General features: G+C 34.6%; 2 protein-coding genes and 1 long non-coding RNA gene across 3 annotated transcripts; 2 read left to right on the top strand and 1 right to left on the bottom strand.

Annotated features, from left to right (window-relative positions):
• The first annotated feature begins 11481 nt into the window (after positions 1–11481).
• Positions 11482–14583, top strand: LOC112001041 (E3 ubiquitin-protein ligase RZFP34). Its single transcript, XM_024033205.2, has 13 exons — positions 11482–11650; positions 11775–11914; positions 12057–12144; positions 12253–12312; positions 12788–12820; positions 12928–13005; positions 13096–13139; positions 13228–13268; positions 13359–13441; positions 13528–13619; positions 13716–13785; positions 13939–13980; positions 14073–14583. Exons 2-13 carry the CDS (start codon positions 11823–11825, stop codon positions 14223–14225), a joined length of 876 nt encoding a protein of 291 aa, XP_023888973.1. The 5' UTR covers positions 11482–11650; positions 11775–11822; the 3' UTR covers positions 14226–14583.
• A 1489-nt stretch (positions 14584–16072) lies between these two features.
• LOC136071479 (E3 ubiquitin-protein ligase RZFP34-like) lies at positions 16073–17126 on the top strand. The gene is made up of 4 exons (XM_065782836.1): positions 16073–16162; positions 16259–16328; positions 16482–16523; positions 16616–17126. Exons 1-4 carry the CDS (start codon positions 16146–16148, stop codon positions 16766–16768), a joined length of 282 nt encoding a protein of 93 aa, XP_065638908.1. The 5' UTR covers positions 16073–16145; the 3' UTR covers positions 16769–17126.
• LOC136071480 (uncharacterized) lies at positions 16243–19032 on the bottom strand. Its single transcript, XR_010632768.1, has 2 exons — positions 18750–19032; positions 16243–18669 (listed from the first exon to the last, which is right to left on the bottom strand). It is a non-coding gene; the product is annotated as an uncharacterized LOC136071480 (long non-coding RNA).
• Between the last annotated feature and the right edge of the window lie 3399 nt (positions 19033–22431).

Genomic DNA, 22431 nt, shown 5'->3' with positions numbered 1-22431 from the left:
TAACATTGCTTTTAGTTACCCATCAAGGTGAATCACTTTCTTGTTCCATATAATTTTTTGCAACTTAGAGAAAATTCAATTATAATCAAAATTAGAATTTTCTTTTGTTAGCTTTCTATATGAATTAAATTGTTCAGATTTTTGCTACTATTTTTTCTTTGAACTAATGAACATATTTGTGGGGCCAGAGAATTTGGCGACCCCGGCCCATTTAATAATGAGCCCAAGACCCACGCTGAGGAGGAAGGAATGTCCGAGGACGAACAAAGAAAGCCCAAAGTGCCGAGGAGCATAGCCGAGGATAATCCTGTCCTCGGTCAACCAAGATCAGAGAAGGGAAGAGCGGCACGCCACCTAAGGCAGCCTCCCAAAGCATTTCAAAGAGAAGGACAAATATAATGAACCAGCCATGGGAGCATAGTGGAGGAGCAATTCACGGAGAAAATGTCACCTCCACATTAAATGTCTGCAACTAACGGTCTGGCCCCATTAATGAGGAAATGACTTTTGAACAGTGCTACCTCAGTTACCACAACTCACAGAACGCCAGAGATGGCGTCTGATGGGACAGGCACTCAAGTATAGGCTTGTATGATCAACAAGTGGAAGGTCAAGATCGTTTAAGGAGGACTATATAATAGAAGAAACCCACCATAGAGGGCAGAAACCCGTTTTAACTGTTATCCATGCACTCAAGTCCAGCTCTTTAACCCGCTCTCTATAAATTCATTGTACTGGGTCCACTCGGCCAAGATCCCATTCATTTTTGGGCTTAGTCCGAAAATCGAGACCTTACAATTGGCGCCATCTGTGGGAAGGGCTTGTGTGATAGTGAGTGCAATGGTTAGTTAAGATGGGATTAGGCCCCCCTCAATAAGAGCCCATGGAAAAGCCGTTATGGTCTATACCTCGAAGTGCAGGTTACATAGGAAGGATTGTTGAATGGGGCACAATTCTAGGGGCTTCTAACATCAAGTACATGCCCCATATCCCTGTCAAGCATTAGGTCCTCGCGAATCTGGTGGCCGAGTTCGCCGGACCTTCATTCGAAGAAATGGCAGCAACAAGGAGCAATTCAAGGAGGCTCCGTGGCGGGGCTAGTTCTGAAAAGTATATGTTGATATCTTCTAATCCATTGTAGAGGGTAAACGGAACCTTAACCATGACGGGTCCTCGGACCTCTAGCTTTGGGGGAATTAACACACACTGGTATTCATCTAAGTGTTAGACAGAACCAAGGTCTTGCATGGCTCCTCGGACCATGAACCTATGGGAAAACTAATAACTTTTGGTAATTATCTAAGTGTTAGACAGAACCAAGATCTTGCATGGCTCCTCGGATCACAAACTTATGGAAAAACTAATAACTTTTGGTAATTATCTAAGTGTTAGACAGAACCAAGGTCTTGCATGGCTCCTCGGACCACAAAACCTATGGGGAAACTAATGACTTTTGACAATTATCTATGTGTTGGATAGAACCAAGATCTTGCATGGTCCTCGGACTCAAACCTATGAGGAAACTAATAACTTCCAGCAACTACCTAAGGGTTAAACGAAATCAGGGCGTTGTACGGACCCTTGGACCAGAGCCCTTCAGGATATTAACTACTTTAAACATCTATTTGAGTGATGCACAGAATCTAAAAGGATTTCGGCTCCTCAGATTGCCTACCTTTTCCCCACTTAACAAAGACGTGAGCAAAGAGCCTGCATGGTCCTCGGACTCAAACCTATAGGGAAACCAACAACTTTTGACAATTAGCTAAGTGTTGAACAGAACCAAGATCTTGCATAGTCCTCAGACTCAAACCTATGGGGAAACCAACAACTTTTGTCAACTATCTAAGTGTTGGACAGAATCAAGGTCTTGCATAATTCTTGGACTCAAACCTATGAGGAAACTAACAACTTTTAACAACTATCTAAGTGTTGAACAGAATCAGGATGTCGTACGGATCCTCGAACCACATGCTTTGGGAAAATTAACGTTATGACATCTCTTTACCAGTGCTTAAACAGAACCTAAGGCTTGCCTGGATCCTTGGACCAGACGCTTGGGGAAAACCGACGCCATGACGTCATTATAAATGCGAATAGAGCCTTAATGCACGAGGGTCCTGATTATTCCTACATGGCTAAGTTATTTAAGGTTAGCAGTAGGGTTTTATTGTCGGCTTTGTTAAAGTCAGGGTGACAACTTTTTGTTACCGTCAACACCAGTTCCAAGCCCCATTGGAAGGAAAAATAACAACACACACACTAAATAGTTACTGCAGAGAAAAGGAAAAATTAAAATTCATAAAGTAAAAAGTGCAGCCCTTTTTATTAAATAAAGGAAAAGTACATCGTATATCAAATGGCTTAGGCAGGCTTGTTTTAAAGTCAACTATACAAAGAGAGGCTGTGACAGGCTTGTTTTAAAACCAACTATACAAAGAGAGACTGAGGCAAGCTTGTTTTAAAGCTAACTTTAAGAAAAAGAGAGGCTGAGTCAGGCTTGTTTTAAGGCAAACTCTAAGTAGAGAAAGCCCATAGGAATGGTAGAACCTCCATCTTGTCCCAGTGGCAACCGAGCTAGTATGGGTGGTACCGGCGATGAGAAAGAGGAAGAGGCGGAAGCGCCTAATGGCCCCATCCTACGATGTTCCCTTAATTCTCTCCCAGTTTCATGATAATTAAGCATTGGAGACGGCAATACTCGGGCGTCAACCGTTTGACAATCTTGCAAACCTCCATCGATGTCCTGCCATCAAGGTGAGACCCAAACTTTGTGGCACCGAAAGTCTAGTGCGATCTACGCCTGCATCTGTTCTTGGCTGAAGGAGGAGGGTCTTCTTTCTTGCTTAGTTGAAAGGTAGGAACATCTTTGGCCTCTGCTTCCTTTGCCTTAACTGCGTCGTCCATGATTTGGGCGGCATTCTTAGTTCCTAAAAGAGGCTTGGTTTCTTTGCCCTTGCCCTTATCCGGGCCATCTCATTCACTGGACCTTGACCATGATCTTTGCAAGGTTCTTAGAAATTCTTGGAGGGTTGAGAACTTGAAGTTCTTGCTGAACTTGAAGATTTGTAAATATGGAAGAACGATTCCCCCGGAGCGCCTTATATAGGAGGTGAAATCTAGCAGAAATTAATTCATGCGGAATCCAAAGAAGGAGTTACAAGCGAAATAACTCCTGCCAAATCTCCGAAGAAATCCTTAACCGTTAGATCTGCGTCGCTTCGTAAAGGTATTAATGAGGGCGCGCTCCGTATATTGAAGCGCTAGGAACTTGCCTTGGGCAAGTGAAGAGACTCAGGAGCCGACGTAAGACAAGAGTTGATAAGTCGTGACAAAGACCCGAGGACATCAAAATCCTCATCTTCGTCAGAGGGTCTAGACAGCAAGATTTTGAGAGGCTATTGTGGGGCCAGAGAATTTGGCGACCCCGGCCCATTTCATAATGAGCCCAAGGCCCACGCCGAGGAGGAAGGAATGTCCGAGGACGAACAAAGAAAGCCCAAAGTGCCGAGGAGTATAGCTGAGGATAATCCTGTCCTCGATCAACCAAGATCAGAGAAGGGAAGAGCGGCACGCCACCTAAGGCAGCCTCCCAGAGCATTCCAAAAAGAAGGATGAATACAATGGACTAGCCATGGGAGCATAGTGGAGGAGCAATTCACAGAGAAACTGTCACCTCCACATTAAATGCCCACAACTAATGTTCTGCCGCATTGATGAGGAAATGACTCTTGAATAGTGTTACCTCAGTTACTACAACTCACAGAACGCTAGAGAGGGCGTCTGATAGGACAAACACTCAAGTATAAGTTTGGATAATCAACAAGTGGAAGGTCAAGATCGTTTAAGGAGGACTATATAATAGGAGAAACCCACCATAGAGGGTAGGTGGTTAGAAGGAGAGGGAGTTGAAAGCATCATGGCGATCTTAAGAACTCTTGCAACCATTGTCACCCAATATATACAAAAGTAGAACTCATCGAATGAGACCAAGCTTTCTTCGATAAGCTTAGCTCATTTCTGTTTGATTAACACAGAAACTTGTTTTAACTGTTATCTATGCACTCAAGTCTAGCTCTTTAACCCGCTCTCTACAAATTCATTGTACTGGGTCCATTGGGCCAAAAGCTCATTCATTTTTTGGCTTATTCTGAAAATCGAGACCCTACAATATTTTTTATACTATTTTCTATTTAGATATTTTGAATGCAAAAATCTTGGACACAATAAACTAAAATTGAGCTGAATCTCATGCATCTATCTCCATTCAATTTATAAGATACTATTGGACTAATTTATTCTTTTATTTTGTGTTGTATTTTGTAGAATTTCACAGGCGTATTGAATTTCATGAAAATTGAAAGGAAAAACCATTTTAGTACCTCTGAATGTCCAAATCAAACTAATGTCTTATATGTTTTAATAACCCAAGCTAACATCAATACAACGCCACTACAATTCACCAAAAACTAGTATGTAATCCGTGTTTGCGCATGGGAATGATAAATTGAAGTGGTGATATTGATGTTGGTTTGAGTTTATTAAACATATAGGACATTAGTTCAACTAGGACATTTGGAGGTACTAAAATGGTTTTTCCTTGTAGATTTCATGATGTTAGTTACGCCAAGTTTCTAATTACATTTCTATTATGTATATAATTTTAAAAATCATTGTTGGATACTACATATACAATATCAATTCACAATCATTGTACATGAAATCCTACTAAATACAACACAATATATATATATATATATATTGGTCCAATAGTATCTTCTAAATTAAATGGGGATTAGTGCATGGAATAATTCAGCTCAATTACAATTTTTTTAAGTTCAAAATGTTCACATACAAAATATCTGAATAGAAATAGTATAAAAAATATGCTCACTAGTTTAGAGAAAAATCTAAACAATTTAATTTTTATGAAAAACTGACAAAAGTAAAATCCAATTTTGATTATAATTGAATTTTGGGATTTACTAATGCGTACCCTTAGGGCATACATTAGTAAACCATTTTAGGAAATGTTACCTAGTTAATAATGGACCATATATAGTTATAGTATATTATATAAATAAATTATAAATTTAAATTATTTTTAGTTTAAAAAATGGCCCATAAATATAAAATTTCACAAAAATTAAAAAACTTAGATTAGATGAGACACGTGGCGCAAAATTAAACTCTAATTGAAATCCAATTTTTACACTGAACTAACGCACTTGGAACAAAAATTTAAAAGCTTAAATTAGATGGGACACATGACACAAAATTAGAAAATTAGATTATAATTGCATTACAATTTGAATTGAATTTTCTCTCAATTTTAGCTATCTATATACACACACATACATATATCATTGAAACTTAAAACCAATAGGCTGCAAAGTTCGCATAAAAAAATAAAATAAAAGTTGCAAAGTTCCACGTATGATTGCAAAATGTTTACAGTAAAATAATTAATTTTAAAAAAAAAACTAAACAATAGATATAACCAATACATAGTAAAACTAAACTAATTTTTTTGTGAATTTCTTTCCATCTAGAATAAGCTTCTTTGAAAGTTGTCAACCTCTATAATTCTCCTTGTCACCATTTAAACCCTTCATCCAAATCTATGTAACCGGGTTTAATCCAAGTGCATTTGGTTGGTTCTCTTCCGAGAGATATACTCTTACTCGAATAATCACTAAAACAGGAGTGCTACTTCTTAGTTTGGAGAGAGTAAAATATGTTATTGTTGTCTAGAACATTTGGCATGTAAATCTTATTACTTATACCTTTTGCCACAGCCAATTCAGAAAAAGAACCACAATAACTAACGTATAGCATTTTATTTCCAATATTTGTTACTTTATGCCATTTCATCCTTGTTCCAATCGAGGAGAGATTCAATGAGTAAATTTGAATACTTGGCTCAATTTGATTAAGCTCAAACACAACAAAAAGCTTCCCATCACTTTCCAACAAATAACTATTGCATGAATCATATAAGTGTTCTAGAGGAGTGAAAGAGAAAAGATATTTCTATCGACATTTGTACTGATTAGGACGAGTCAAGTATTCATGCAGATCAAATACTCGCACTTCAGCTGGGAGACCATCCTCTCATAGACCCAACCAGTAGCAATAGTCTTTATATAGTAGGGGATTCCCATTACCAATAGGTCGAAAATACTCTGTAAATTCACACAAAGTCTAGGCCACTTCACCACGTCTAATGATGCCAAATTTGTCACCACGAGATATGATTGCAATAACAAAACAATTTGTAGAAGTTGGGGGAGAAGAAAAACTCATTGATTCAAATTCTTCCTTGCAAGGATAGCTTGGAAGTTCTATTTTAATCCTACCAAGGGGATGGAAGAAAAAGGCACTTCTATCCATCTTAGACAAGAGAAGCCGACCATACTTTGAATAATGGATAAATGCATCCCGCAACTCTGGAATATCCATTTGATAACTGCCATTATCATGCATTGGATGAAAGAATGTGCATTTGTGAATACCCAATTGCATTAAACATGGAAAATTAGAATATGGGGGATCCAATAATGGTTGAAGTGGACTTATAGGACTACTTAATCGCCATGATTTGCAAATGGCACAAAAAAGTACTCAAGTCTTTGAGAATGAGGTGTGCTGAAAATTGACAAAGAAGATGGAATGGAAGCTCAGACCATGATCTGTCTAGCATTTCTTCCTTCTTTTTCTCATGAAGAAGATCTAATGAAAACCCAGAACATGATCCATCAAGCTCTTCTTCATTTAGACTAAGAAGATGAAATGGAAGCTCAGACCATAATCCATCTAGCTCTTCTTCCTTCTCTTTCTCTTTCTCTTCCTCTTCCTTTTGCTTGAAAGATTGAACAATATTTTCAATCATATATTTGGAAGATACATAGTTGTCCAGTATTGAAAACATAGATGAAACAAATAAGAAATTGATTTACGGAATATGAAAGCAAAACCAATTTTCGCTATAAATGCCATTATTTTAGGGTTGGAACTTGATTGACCAACATGTTCCGTTGCCCCAAACACCCACGAATGTGAAAAATATTTTCCAAAAATCAATTTTTACAGAACCAACACAGCCTTAAAACTGATAGAAAATAAAAACAGTTTCCATTTCTCTATCTTCAAAGGAACTTGAGAATAACTAAAGAGTTCTTTTTAATTTTGTAAACATGATATGCTTCGAATCTTGGTGAAACAAAAATAAAATCAAAAGCACAATAACAAAGTTCAAAAAGTGCGGCCAAAACCAAACCCGCCACTCTCTTTCCCCCTCCTCCACTTCCTCTTGTTATCCTTGAAATCATCATTGCCACACTCCCGTTGTTGAACCAATCATCGACCTTTATTCTTATTCTTATTCTTACATTCTATTTGTTTCAATGGAAATTTTGTGTGAAGATAATTTTCCATGTTTTCTATTATTTGTTAGCATAATAAAAAATGAGTAAAAGTAAATTATCTTTGGCCAAAATAAAAAAGTATGGCTTATTTTGTAGAGATTGTATTTTTGTTGGAAAACAAATCTATCTCATAATAATCTAAATAAAAGAAGTTAGGAGATGATTTTCCAACTTATTTAAAGTTTCTACTAAAAATAGGAAAATAATAATAGTTTTATAGAAAATTCTTTTTAAAAAATGACTTATTTTTTTAAAAACTTTAATGTTGAAATAAGCAGAACGCATTACTTGTCCACTACCAATTGAGTTAAAGACTTTTCAAATCTCCTCCCGCTCTCAGGTCAAATCTAGTCAAGGTGGCCCTTTCTTGGCCTATTACATGTTCACTTTTTAACTTTGTAAAATATCTAAACAAGCACTTATAAATATAAATGTATGCTATTATATTCTATTATATTGATTGTAGACAATAATAATAATAATAAGGAAAAATTACAACTTGCCCACTTGTGGTTTGGCCAAAATTTAAGTTGCTTACATTTGGTTTGAAATTTGACACTTTACCTGCCTGAGATTAGCTTAGTTAGAGTTTTGTAACCCACTCCTATTAAAAACATGGCTAAATATGCAAATTTGCTCCACTTTTATGTTTCTCTCCTTCAAAAACACAAAAAACATAAAAGACAAGATCAAATAAGTTCAAAAAGAAATCAATAGACACTTGCATCATGAGATTTCAAACCTAAGGTAGGTAACTTAAATTTCAGTCAAATCTTAGGTGGGTAAAATATCAAATTTTAAATCACAGGTAGGTAACTTAAATTTCAGTCAAATCACAAATGGGTAAGTTGTAATTTACCCTAATAATAATAATAATAAATGCTCACCCTTATTTTGGAAACACATTGAGTTGTTTTTCATTTTCATTTTCAAAACCAAGTTTTTGAAAACAAAATATAAAAATAGTTACCAAATGTAGTTTTAGTTTTTCAAAAATTTTATTTTGAATTTGAGAAATACAAAATGCACTGCACGGAAAATGCATTCCACACATTTTAAAAAAGAAATGTCAAACACAAAAAATTACAATATACATTTTACTTTCTATAATTTATGAAATGTATTTTTAATAAATATGCCAAACATTACCTTAATGAATCATGAGACTTTTTTTCTTTTTTTTTTTTAACTAGCGTGGGATATTCAGAAGAATCAGAACCCTTCAAAGTAACTGACTAAAATCCACACAAAACCATATTTGTCCTCCAATGTTCTTCCCCTATGCAGCTATTCTTCGACTTCGATCAGTTCAAATTTACTTGTACTGAGCAGACTGCAATTATTTTGACCCTATACAGCTAAAGCTAGTCAATTTTGTTAAGCCTGTATGGTGCTTTCCCAACACTAGTCTAATGTGTAAGTTGGGCTGCTTTTGAATAATAGAAGAAGGTTTGGGCTGCTAGTTGATCAAATTTGATACTAACATTACGAGATGCATGGGTAGTATGAAGGTGATATTTTTGTTTGCTTTTTGGGCCTCATTTTGAGCCATCAATCACTGTCTTAAACAAGCCCAATGGCTCTCTTCTTGGATCTTTTAATATTTATGAGCTTATCCCATTCACTTTTTGAAACGTGCTCAGCCACTTGACCTTTTTGAAAAATACTATTAAAGCTGCATTGGTTTCGGTGCATGCATGGCCATCAAAAGACGACAGTGAGTAAAGTTATAACTTATAACCGGGCCCATATCTCGTCAGCAAATTCAACGAAACTCATCTACTTTTTTTTTTTTTTTTTTTTTTTTGAGAAATAACGAAACTCATCTACTTTGTTCAACAAAATACCACCACCCCAATACCCCCATAGCCCATAGTTAACATCCAAGCCGAGTCAAGCTTAAAGTGTTTAACGGAGTCTTTTTATTTTTTATTTTTTATTTTTTAAATTTTTAAAAATTTTAATTAATTAATTCATTAATTTATTTTTTACAAGATAAAAATTATATTCTAGTATAATCTAAGTGTATATGTGTATGAAACTCTATCCTAAATACTTGAACTCTAACCCTTACCCTCTACACTCAAAAAACACTTATACTTGTGAAGTGACTATCTCATCAAAGGTGTGCATTAGTATTTAACCGCCATTTTTATCTCCCAAATTACCTTTATTCAGCATTCAAGTAAAATTATTATATATATATATATATTGTTTACAATTTCTTTTAAATATTATTTCTCTATTTTTTTTATTCTCTTTTACGAGTCATAAATTTCATTTATATAATTTTTTTTTTTTTTGTATAGATGGGAAAAAATTATAGATTTGATACTTTTAATATAATTTGGGGGGGGGGGTGGTATTTAGTGTTTTGGATATAGTTTTGATGTAAATTCTTTTTAACTAATTCTCACTCTTACGATTAATGACTTTCTGTTGACTCATTGATCTCATTTATAAATAATTTAGATTTGAATTCCACCTATATAAGAAATTTATTGATGTTGTACAGCGGAAGAGCACTCACATAAATGGGTGTATAATAGAAATAGTTTTGCCTAAAAAGACGAACATCATTTTATAAATAATTGTGTAAATTTACAAATTTGCTACTGTAATCGTGTAAATTTATATAGATACTATTTATTTTGCATTTAGTTTTTTTTTTTCGTATTCCGAGGATGAAGGAATAAAATAGATGAAGATTGTTGTGTGTGAAGAAAGGTAAACAATTTTAATAATCAATGAAAATTGATATTTAAAAAAATGTAGTATAAAATAAATAATTTGATGTGAGATATTTTAAAACTGAATATATAGAATAGAAAAAGTTTAGTTTTTTTTATACTAAATGGAAATAAATTTTGGCAGAGGGTTGTGTCATTTTAGGTTATAGCTAATATATTATTGTGTACCGAATTTAGAATAATGTTAGAGAGACAAACTATTTTACAAACTACTAATGTGGTGAATTATTATTGGTAAATGAAAAAGTGATATTAATGGTGAATCTATATGAAAACCAATAAAATGTTGGTCACATTAACATTTTGTTAAAATATTGTAAAATAATTTGTGACTATAACATTACTTTGAAAATTATTAACGACTTGAGCCCTCTCTATAAAGGGTTTGGCTTGTGTCTAGCAGTCAGGGGCTATTGGATTCGTTAGGATACAAACACGTATCCAGTCTTAGATATATGTCTGCATCGCAATGTGTCTAGTAGCACTGGCCACTGGACACAAGCTCCATCCCTCTATAAAAGCTTTGCTCGCAAAGCTTGACCTTTCCTTAAACATACCAAAATTACCAAATTTCAGTTCAAGCTCGAAACTCCAACCAAAACAGAAAAGAAAAGTGAATAAAGAAAAAAGAAAAAAAGGGAAGGTTCAAGTTGGGAACTCCAACTGCTTCATAGTTCCTTTTCAAAGAGAAGTAGAAAACTTGAGCCCGTGAAATGAGAAAGTATACTATATTCCAGTAATATCAATTTAGTATTTGTTTTGGTATTTCTTACCCAATAAATGTATGACATATGCTTTAAAAAATCACATCAGACTACTCCAATAAATAATTAATTTATCTTTCTGATAATATAAAATATTATAATTAATTTATTGAAACAGTCTAATATGTTTCATTATTTATTGCTGGTACGTAAACAAAGAGAACGAATTTCCTCCCACCGTCCCACGTTACCCTATATTCTTCTTCCTACCCAGAAAAACATGGTTGTCGCTTACGTGTGATCATATTTTGGCATTGCCAATATCATCAACTTCCTCTCTCCATTTCTCTTTCACTAATCAGTCAAAATTAATTATTATTTTTTTGATAAGATCAAAATATATTAATTCATCAATCACCCACTTTCCTTTTCGTTACGCAATAAATGAACAGTAGAATTAATAATTCAGGTTGGTCGGTAGTAAAGCAAAGGGCTGGCGTGGCGTGTCGACTCGTTATCCAAATTATACAAGGCAAATAATTCTAAAGAAAAAGGGGTAAATGTGGTATTCAGCTGAATTCTGAGTCTGTAATTACTAATTACCATATGATATATATCTCTCTATAATTAGTGTGCAAGCTCTTCTTCTTCTTCTTCTTGCTCTGTGTGTGTGTGAGAGTTCCACATTGTGGCTTCAATGCTCGTTCTTTAGGCTCCATTTCTCTTCACATGAAAATTCTCTCCTTTCCAATTAACCCGTTTCATTAGGGTCTGTTTTTGCTTTTTCAAAACTTTCCTTCACATATGTTTGTAATTCAGTTTAGTTTGACTTTTGATATGCGCTTTTTTTTTAGTAATTTACGATTTATGAATTGGAATGTTGTGGGTATCAGGTAATTTTTTGAAACATAAAGAGGAAAATCAACGAGAAACTGAGGAGAATGGAGAGCGATTACGAGCCCCATTTGTCCACTAATGATGTTTATCATAAGAAATGTGAGGCTATGGTGGAGCTGGAATGTGGGAAATTCGGGTATGTCATTTTTGTTTATTTATTTATTTTTAAGTTTAGGGGTTGTCTCTAATTTCAGTAATTTGTTCTGGGCTTTTGTATTTTTTCAATTTTAAAACTTTTTTGTGCTTTTTATGATTTTTTTTTGGTTAAAAATTTGAAGGTGCTCGCATTATAGAAGGAGATGCAAGATCAGAGCACCTTGTTGCGATGAGATATTTGATTGCAGGCATTGCCATAACGAATCTAAGGTTTCCCTCACTTTTTTATTTATTACTAATAAAATTTATTTTAGATTAGCTCTTTAATTTTGTTTTAAAAAAAAAAATTAAACCTTCTTTTGGATGATTTTGGAACAGAACTCATTGGAAGTCGATCCTGTTGATCGCCACGACGTTCCCCGCCATGATTTGAAAAGGGTTAGTAAGTTTAAATTTATTCACTCAATACTTTGGTGCATTTTTTTTTTTGGTTTTGTTAATGGGATAAATATATGGCTCTTTTTTTGAAGCCGATAAATATATGGCTTGAAATTTTACTAGGTAGAGCGTAAACTTTTATTCTTTTAATGTAAGTAAAAAATATAGTACTTTTTTTCCCTATACTCTTAGCGGTAAACATTGTGACATATGACTTTTTTAGGGTCTTGCTTTATATGGATTTATTCATTTAATTTATGTTTGAGATCTCTAACTATTTTTGGTAGGAAGTCATTGATCCGGCAAATTAAGGGTCCTATCAAAAGATGCAAACTTTACCACCCGAAATCTCTCTCTGTCTCTCTCTTTCTTGTTTGTTGATAATTTACATTTTAGTTTCATTCATCTGCAGAACTCTTAAATAATGTAGAAAATTACAATTAGCACACTAAAATTCAGCATTGTTGTCTTTCAGGTGATCTGCTCCATGTGTAGTACAGAGCAAGACGTATGTTTCCAGAACTGCATAATAGTGTTTTCATTATTCTTTTGAAAGGATAATGATAAATATAAAGTTCATAATAAGGTTTTGATTTTTCTTTGATAACTTATCAGATTCAACAGAACTGCATTCAGTGTGGGGTTTGCATGGGGAAGTACTTTTGTTCCAAATGCAACTTCTTTGATGATGATGTAAGCCTCCTGAATCAATTTCTTTTTTGAAAACTCAAGAAAGTTTCTGTAACTTGTGACATAAAATAATAATAATAATTCTTTTGCTAGGTTTCTAAGAAGCAATACCATTGTGATGAGTGTGGTATATGCAGGTTAAACTCGATCTATATTCCAATTCTTTGCTTTCTTTATCTTGTCTTTGTTATTACTTCTATATGTTTATTGAGTCTATTATTGCAGAACTGGGGGCAAGGAGAATTTTTTCCACTGTAATAAATGCGGTGAAGTGTTGAACTCCTTATTCATTGCCTCAGAGACTGTATTGTTTGTTGTTTTTTGATAATATAATTTGGAAGTTTTCATTGTATCAGGATGTTGCTATTCAATTATGTTGAAGGATTCACACAATTGTATTGAAAAAGCAATGCACCACAATTGCCCGGTTTGCTTTGAGGTAAATTTAGGAGAATGAAATGCTTAATTAGAAAGGGGAAAGGCTCTATTTCAAAATGAATTGATATATGTCCCCTTATTGCGCAGTTTCTGTTTGATACTACAAAAGACATTACTGTCTTGCGATGTGGACACACTATACATTTGGAATGCGTAAAAGAGATGGAGCATCATTTTCAGTATGTTTTTGAAGGAAGCTGTTGATTTATGTTGATTACTTGTATAAATTTTTTTTGTTCCTTCTTTCACCCTTAAAATGTTTAAACTTTTGGCAGGTACTCATGCCCTGTTTGCTCAAAATCCTATTGTGATATGTCCCCTGTGTGGGAAAAACTTGATGAGGAGGTACTTCGATAGTAGTTTTAACTTTCCCAAAAAAAATTACATAATATGCTCTTATGAAGATCCAAAATAGTTAGGTTTATGTTTTTGAGTAAATTTATACTTGTAAAAACCGGTCCTTTATATATACTAACTTGTTTTGAGAACCAATCTCAGGTTGCAGCAACACCTATGCCTCAAACATACCAAAATAAAATGGTAAGAAATGTTTTGATAAGGTGTCAATGATTTGTGCAACTAGGTTTATCAACCTATAATACCTCCACAATTTTTTGTTACAATTTTCTTAGGTTTGGATCCTTTGCAATGACTGTGGGAAAACGTCCGAGGTGAATTTCCACATTGTGGCTCACAAGTGCTTAAAATGTAAATCCTACAACACAAGGCAAACACAAGGAGGGCCTGTTTCATACTCATCTAGGATTGCTGAGAGGGTGCAGTGACATAGTTTTTCATGCTCAATAGGTTTACCAAGACGGTGAGATGATCGACTTAAGTTATCTGAGGTATCTTCAAATGCAACAGTTCCATTACAGCAGGGACTTCTACCAAAGGGGAAGAGTGGGGTAATTAATTTTTCTATTCCTCTCTTCCTTTGTTGGGTAATATGTGCGTTCCTGGGCTTATAATTAGTTTCTCTAATAAATTACCTTTTCAAAGAATGTAATCCAATGTACTTGGCTTTACAGATGTAGAAATGGAGTTTGTTTTATTTTGAGATTTCGATAATAATGTGTGTGATCCAAGAATGAATCATCATTTTATCTTGAAAATAATTTGGAGAGGTAAGACCAATTTTTATGTGGACCATGTGATAAACTTTTATATGAAAGTTTGTGAAGCCCATGGAAACAAGTATATAAAAGAGGCAAGGATATCATGTGAATCTCAAATTCTAGATGGTTGGGGCTTTCTATTTATATGTGCACAAACAGAATATATGATGCCGTGCAACAGTTGATTTAAAGTGCTTGGATTTGGCTACTCACAAATTCTAGTATTAGAAGATTTTTTATTTTTATTTATTTTTTATGAGGAAATAAGAAATAGTTAATACTTTGGAAAATGCTGAAATTACAATTTTTTTTACAAATTGTTGATGTGGTGAGTAGTTATGGGTAAGTAAGAAAATGATGTTAGTAATAAATCTAGATCAATAATTTGTAAAAATATTATAAATGGTGCATTTGGTGTTTGGATAAACTGTTGAGCTTTTAGATTTAAAATGAGTGTTTGTAAAAAAGTTATAAAAAACTGTTGCGAAATTGAGTTTTGGACTTTAAAAACAATTTTTTAGTCTCCAAATCGCCTAACCAAACGATCCCAAAATAGTTTGTGGAAGAGATTACAATCTGCAGGGGTTTTTTATTTTTTATTTTTAGATTTTGATTGTGGGAGAGGAGAAGAGATTATCGAATGTGTCTCCTTAATTACCCAGATCAGTGACACCGCCTAAAAGCCAAAAAGAGTGAACTGAGTTTTTTGGAATTTGGAGCACTACTTTTTCTCTCTTTCTTGTTGACAACGAGAATAATAGTTCTACCGTCATGGAGGCGAAAATAAGTCACTAGTGGCAGGCTGACAGCCCAATTAGGACTGATTATAACAGATAGCTTACCTTGTATAAATCTCTCTAGATAACTATGTATTATTTGTAGAACTAGACTGATTATATATAGTTATATATACATGTAAACTCCTTTGTTGAGTCGTAGGGAAGGTTTTTTTTTGGATAATTTAATAGCTGTTATGCGTAAAGAGAAATTTGAATCTTAAAGCTTTCGTTAAAAACATAGAAAAGTGCCATTCAGGCTACAGAGCTCTTGGGTAAGTTGAAAGGAAGGTGTAAGTTGTAAGGAAGTTTTTAGATTAATTTGTAAGGAAGGTTTTAGATTTTTAATAAAATCAAATAGTATGATTAATCTTTCTTTTTAAGATAAGTGTGATTTTTGGCCCTTCTTTTTGCACCGCACCGACGTCATTGGTGCTCCTTTTTATTAAACCGCACCGTCCTTCGTAAAATTTTGTGCAGACAGGTTGGCCTAGTTTGCTTAAGGCCCGCCAAACATGCAGTGCGGTCGGTCTGGTTGATTGGTTTGCTGATCAACCAGAGACATGGCTGTATTTCTACCATTTACAAATCTATACAGCAGAAAGCAGCAATCAATCACTCACAAAATCCAAAACAAACATGTACCGTATATGAGAGGGATACACAAAAATCATAATACTAAATTACTAATAGCCATTGGAACTAAAACGGTGAACTGAAAATACTAACCTCATTTTTTCTGTTTGATACTACAAAAGACATTACTGTCTTGCGATGTGGACACACTATACATTTGGAATGCGTAAAAGAGATGGAGCATCATTTTCAGTATGTTTTTGAAGGAAGCTGTTGATTTATGTTGATTACTTGTATAAATTTTTTTTGTTCCTTCTTTCACCCTTAAAATGTTTAAACTTTTGGCAGGTACTCATGCCCTGTTTGCTCAAAATCCTATTGTGATATGTCCCCTGTGTGGGAAAAACTTGATGAGGAGGTACTTCGATAGTAGTTTTAACTTTCCCAAAAAAAATTACATAATATGCTCTTATGAAGATCCAAAATAGTTAGGTTTATGTTTTTGAGTAAATTTATACTTGTAAAAACCGGTCCTTTATATATACTAACTTGTTTTGAGAACCAATCTCAGGTTGCAGCAACACCTATGCCTCAAACATACCAAAATAAAATGGTAAGAAATGTTTTGATAAGGTGTCAATGATTTGTGCAACTAGGTTTATCAACCTATAATACCTCCACAATTTTTTGTTACAATTTTCTTAGGTTTGGATCCTTTGCAATGACTGTGGGAAAACGTCCGAGGTGAATTTCCACATTGTGGCTCACAAGTGCTTAAAATGTAAATCCTACAACACAAGGCAAACACAAGGAGGGCCTGTTTCATACTCATCTAGGATTGCTGAGAGGGTGCAGTGACATAGTTTTTCATGCTCAATAGGTTTACCAAGACGGTGAGATGATCGACTTAAGTTATCTGAGGTATCTTCAAATGCAACAGTTCCATTACAGCAGGGACTTCTACCAAAGGGGAAGAGTGGGGTAATTAATTTTTCTATTCCTCTCTTCCTTTGTTGGGTAATATGTGCGTTCCTGGGCTTATAATTAGTTTCTCTAATAAATTACCTTTTCAAAGAATGTAATCCAATGTACTTGGCTTTACAGATGTAGAAATGGAGTTTGTTTTATTTTGAGATTTCGATAATAATGTGTGTGATCCAAGAATGAATCATCATTTTATCTTGAAAATAATTTGGAGAGGTAAGACCAATTTTTATGTGGACCATGTGATAAACTTTTATATGAAAGTTTGTGAAGCCCATGGAAACAAGTATATAAAAGAGGCAAGGATATCATGTGAATCTCAAATTCTAGATGGTTGGGGCTTTCTATTTATATGTGCACAAACAGAATATATGATGCCGTGCAACAGTTGATTTAAAGTGCTTGGATTTGGCTACTCACAAATTCTAGTATTAGAAGATTTTTTATTTTTATTTATTTTTTATGAGGAAATAAGAAATAGTTAATACTTTGGAAAATGCTGAAATTACAATTTTTTTTACAAATTGTTGATGTGGTGAGTAGTTATGGGTAAGTAAGAAAATGATGTTAGTAATAAATCTAGATCAATAATTTGTAAAAATATTATAAATGGTGCATTTGGTGTTTGGATAAACTGTTGAGCTTTTAGATTTAAAATGAGTGTTTGTAAAAAAGTTATAAAAAACTGTTGCGAAATTGAGTTTTGGACTTTAAAAACAATTTTTTAGTCTCCAAATCGCCTAACCAAACGATCCCAAAATAGTTTGTGGAAGAGATTACAATCTGCAGGGGTTTTTTATTTTTTATTTTTAGATTTTGATTGTGGGAGAGGAGAAGAGATTATCGAATGTGTCTCCTTAATTACCCAGATCAGTGACACCGCCTAAAAGCCAAAAAGAGTGAACTGAGTTTTTTGGAATTTGGAGCACTACTTTTTCTCTCTTTCTTGTTGACAACGAGAATAATAGTTCTACCGTCATGGAGGCGAAAATAAGTCACTAGTGGCAGGCTGACAGCCCAATTAGGACTGATTATAACAGATAGCTTACCTTGTATAAATCTCTCTAGATAACTATGTATTATTTGTAGAACTAGACTGATTATATATAGTTATATATACATGTAAACTCCTTTGTTGAGTCGTAGGGAAGGTTTTTTTTTGGATAATTTAATAGCTGTTATGCGTAAAGAGAAATTTGAATCTTAAAGCTTTCGTTAAAAACATAGAAAAGTGCCATTCAGGCTACAGAGCTCTTGGGTAAGTTGAAAGGAAGGTGTAAGTTGTAAGGAAGTTTTTAGATTAATTTGTAAGGAAGGTTTTAGATTTTTAATAAAATCAAATAGTATGATTAATCTTTCTTTTTAAGATAAGTGTGATTTTTGGCCCTTCTTTTTGCACCGCACCGACGTCATTGGTGCTCCTTTTTATTAAACCGCACCGTCCTTCGTAAAATTTTGTGCAGACAGGTTGGCCTAGTTTGCTTAAGGCCCGCCAAACATGCAGTGCGGTCGGTCTGGTTGATTGGTTTGCTGATCAACCAGAGACATGGCTGTATTTCTACCATTTACAAATCTATACAGCAGAAAGCAGCAATCAATCACTCACAAAATCCAAAACAAACATGTACCGTATATGAGAGGGATACACAAAAATCATAATACTAAATTACTAATAGCCATTGGAACTAAAACGGTGAACTGAAAATACTAACCTCATTCTCATTTATAACTTTGTCTGAACTTGAGGAAAAAAAGGGGATATCCAATCATTTAACCTGCAAACATGAAAACCCCAATTTTTTTTCAAAGAAATTTCTATATTAATGAGAGAGAAGAGAGAGAGAGAGGAAATTACTTGAATACAAGATTGAGGTGAACAAGGCCCAAACAACAGCACTGAAGATCTAAGAGTCTAATCACCAACAAACTAAGATCGTAGAGAAAGAAAGGCCAAATAAATGGATCATACAATAGGGGATATATTAGAGAGAGGTTGAACCTTCCTGAAAAAGAAGTGGAGATTGAAGAGAGGGAGAGAGGGGGCAAATTACTTGTATACATGATTGAGAAGAATGAGGCCCAACCAACATTGCTGAGATCTAAGTGTCTAATCACCGACAAACTAAAACGTCATTGTTTTGTATGAGTATATAATTATATATATATATATATATATATAACAGGGGCTGAGCTACATTTGTGATTGGGGGGAGGCCATGCCCCCCAAAAGAAAAAAAAAAATTTAGAATAAGTAAAATTGCATATTTGAACCATTTTTTTAAGAATTGACCTCTACATGAAAAATTATTTGGCCCTCTCATTTGTCCACATTTAGTGTTCCTTGCAAACTTGCTTTTCATCTTTTAATATTTTTCCTAATTTATTATTAGTCTTTATTGTTGAAGCTTCTTCGTATGTCAAACCATTGGCTTGATTAGAAGTTTTCTTTTTTTAATTCCCAAGCTTCAATATATTTTTCTAATTTGGTGTGAGCTAATATTGCTCTTTATTGTTATTATATTGCTCTATGTTGTAAGTTGAGATTGTTGTCTGCATTTGTTGCTACTTACTAGTAAATGTTGCTCTCTGTTATTGAATATACATGTTGCTGTTTTTCATGTTTTTTTTTTTTTTTTTCCTCTGCTCTATTTGGTTGTGGCCATTCTTTTGGCATTGTATTCTTTCTTTTCTTTGTATAAAATTTATAATTTTGTCTCAAAAAAGAGTGCTGAGCTTATTTGAAACTAGCAAAAATGACTTTAAGATTTTGAGAAGTACTAGAGTATTCTTCTCCTTTTTTTTTTTAATTTTTTTTAATTTTATAAATTAAACCAATTGATAAGCTTTATTCAAAATACAAAGTCATCTTGTATCTTTATACTACCTCCGTCCCCTTTTTTTTGTCCTCTATTCCATTTTGAGATGTCCCAAAATATTGTCCTATTTCTAAAAATAAAAGTTATTAATTTACTAATGTTCCTATTATACCCCTATTAATTTACTAATTCAATTTTTTTATAAATTTTTTTAAGGGTAGTTTTGGAAACTTATACATTTTTAAAAGATAGACAAGACAATAAATGATGTTCTCTTAAAAAGTTTGACTTTTCAAACAGGACAAAAAAAATGGGACAGAGGAAGTATATAATTTCATATTGGCTTATAAGGATTTTGTTATTTTTAATTCTAAAAATTTTATATTTTCTTGTAGATGTAATTGTTATATTTATATTTAATATCTTGAATGGTTTGAACTTATGGTTGTTAAAAGGACTAAGAGAAACTTAGAAGGGAAAATGAACTTAAAATACTTAATTGGTCATTTAGTTTTTTTAAGTGCTAATAAGAATTACATTGATTAAACCAATGCACAAAAACATATATGTAGCATTTTGGGTTTTTCTTAAATTGTGACTCACTACGAGATAGTTTAACCTCGACCCCCCCAAACCAAAATTTCTAGCTCCGCCCCTGTATATATATATATATATATATTTTTCCATTGATGGATGCACTGCGGACTATTGGTATCAATGCATCCATTGGTGTTAGTTTCTTAAAGTTTTCACCAATTACTATAACCAATTTTGTAGTCACCCCATTTGGTTGTTAGTGTAGTCGATTTGTCCACCCTAAGCCAATTAATTATTGTATATATTTTTCTCTCAATTTATTATATGGTAGTCATTTAAATGAATACTCTATTTAACTCAGTTTAGCAATAAAGTGTTAATTTGTTTTTAAATTTCAAAAGAATTAGTTAATAAAAAAAATCCACTTAAGTCAATTTATTTCTGTTTTTTATTAAAAAATTTATTAATTGATATTTGTTAGGGATAGAAGATTGCCTTTGGGAAAGATGCAATTAATAACAATAAGTTCTACCAACCAAAAATAATTAATTTGACAATTCTCATAATAAAAATGTTGATATACAGTGTATAATGCTTTTCCCTTTACAGATTTAGAAAATATGATTGGTAAGCAGTCTTACCTTTAATAAAAATATAATTTGTTTGGGAAACAATTAATAAGAAAAAGTTTGGGATGAAGATTTTATATTATAGGTCCAGCCGAAGTTTTTACCATAGGCTTGGGTCCGAGGACCATGCAATACCTTGGTTCTGTCTACCACTTCTATTTTTCTGTAAGTATCTAGTTTCCCCATAGGTTTGAGTCCGAGGACCATGCAATACCTTGGTTCTGTCTAGTACCCAGGTATAATGGTGTGAATAGTTTTACCATAGGCTTGGGTCCGAGGACCATGCAATACCTTGGTTCTGTCTACCACTTCTATTTTTCTGTAAGTAGAGGTTTGTCCTCGGACCGCTTTACTGGAGATGATTCCTTCTTGGGTCAGATTATGATCTTTACATGTGGCGTTGATCTCGCCTCCAGCTCGAGGCCCCATCTTTTTCATTTATGAAGCGCCCATTGTCCGTTCGTGTTCCGCGCTTGACGCTTCGGTGCGTGAAACGCGCCTACATTAATGTCCTCGTGAATTAACACGAGTCCAACGGTCTACGGTCTCCTTGGAAATTGGTAGCTTCATTATTAGCCCAGCTGATAATTCTCTTTTCGAACTCTGCATGAATTAATTCTCACCAACCCCCATCCCCTATATAAGGTGAGGAGATGGTTTCTCCACAATCCATGAACTTCCCAACACAAACAGAAAAGACACATCCTTTCTGCTTCCCAATCCCTTTTAATAACCCCGCCGGAATTGTGACTGGAATTGGCAAGTATAAGGCGGCTTTGGGCGGGTGTGAGGACATCCGTGCCAAGAGCCATTATGGCCGCAGCCCCCACTGGGCTTCCGGTGCGGCAGAATCTAGGCGTAACCCCGATGGTGCCATACAAGGTGGCCCGGAGGGATGTTGTTAGAGTACCTAACGTCTCTCCTCGGAGCGCACCCCCGACGAAGAAGACGTGCGAATTCATCTCATGGGCGGTGCTCGAGTGTTGCCGTTTCCAACGGCCAACACTCGCGAGGATTGGAGAGAATCAAGGGAATATCATGGGGGAAGGTATCCCGGAGCCCCTGCATCTGCTCCTCTCTTTGTTCCAGCTCCGCCGCGCCGAGAAGGGAGTTGTCGGTGGCCTGGAAACATGATGGCCCTCCCCCTTCCCTGCCTTTTGTGTCAAGCTCTCCCATTCTCTTTATACCAATAAAGGGACGGCTTGACACTTCCCACCGGCTAGCTTTTTTAGGGCGGCTCCACCTGGGCCTCTGATTGTAGAAATAGTTGGTAGGATTAGCTTGTAAATTTGTTTGTGAAACACACCTGCCTGAGCCTCTAATTGTAATTTGTACTGTTTCTATTTATGAAATAATAATATCAAGATTTCTCTTTTCGCTGTCAACTCTTCTATATTTTTTTTTTATCAACCTACTGTAAAACAACCACTTAGAACAATCGCCTGGTGCGCCGGCCAGCACCCTAATCCTCCCCACAGACGGCGTCAATTGTAGGGACTCAGTTTTGGGTTTGACCCTGAGTACAAATGAGTTTTCAGCCCAATCAAGCCCAAAC

The sequence above is a fragment of the Quercus suber genome, unplaced genomic scaffold (assembly GCF_002906115.3).
Source record: "Quercus suber isolate HL8 unplaced genomic scaffold, Cork oak 2.0 scaffold_317, whole genome shotgun sequence".
NCBI lineage: Eukaryota > Viridiplantae > Streptophyta > Magnoliopsida > Fagales > Fagaceae > Quercus > Quercus suber.
Note: the sequence above shows the minus strand (reverse complement) of the source record. Positions and strands in the feature narration are given on the sequence as shown.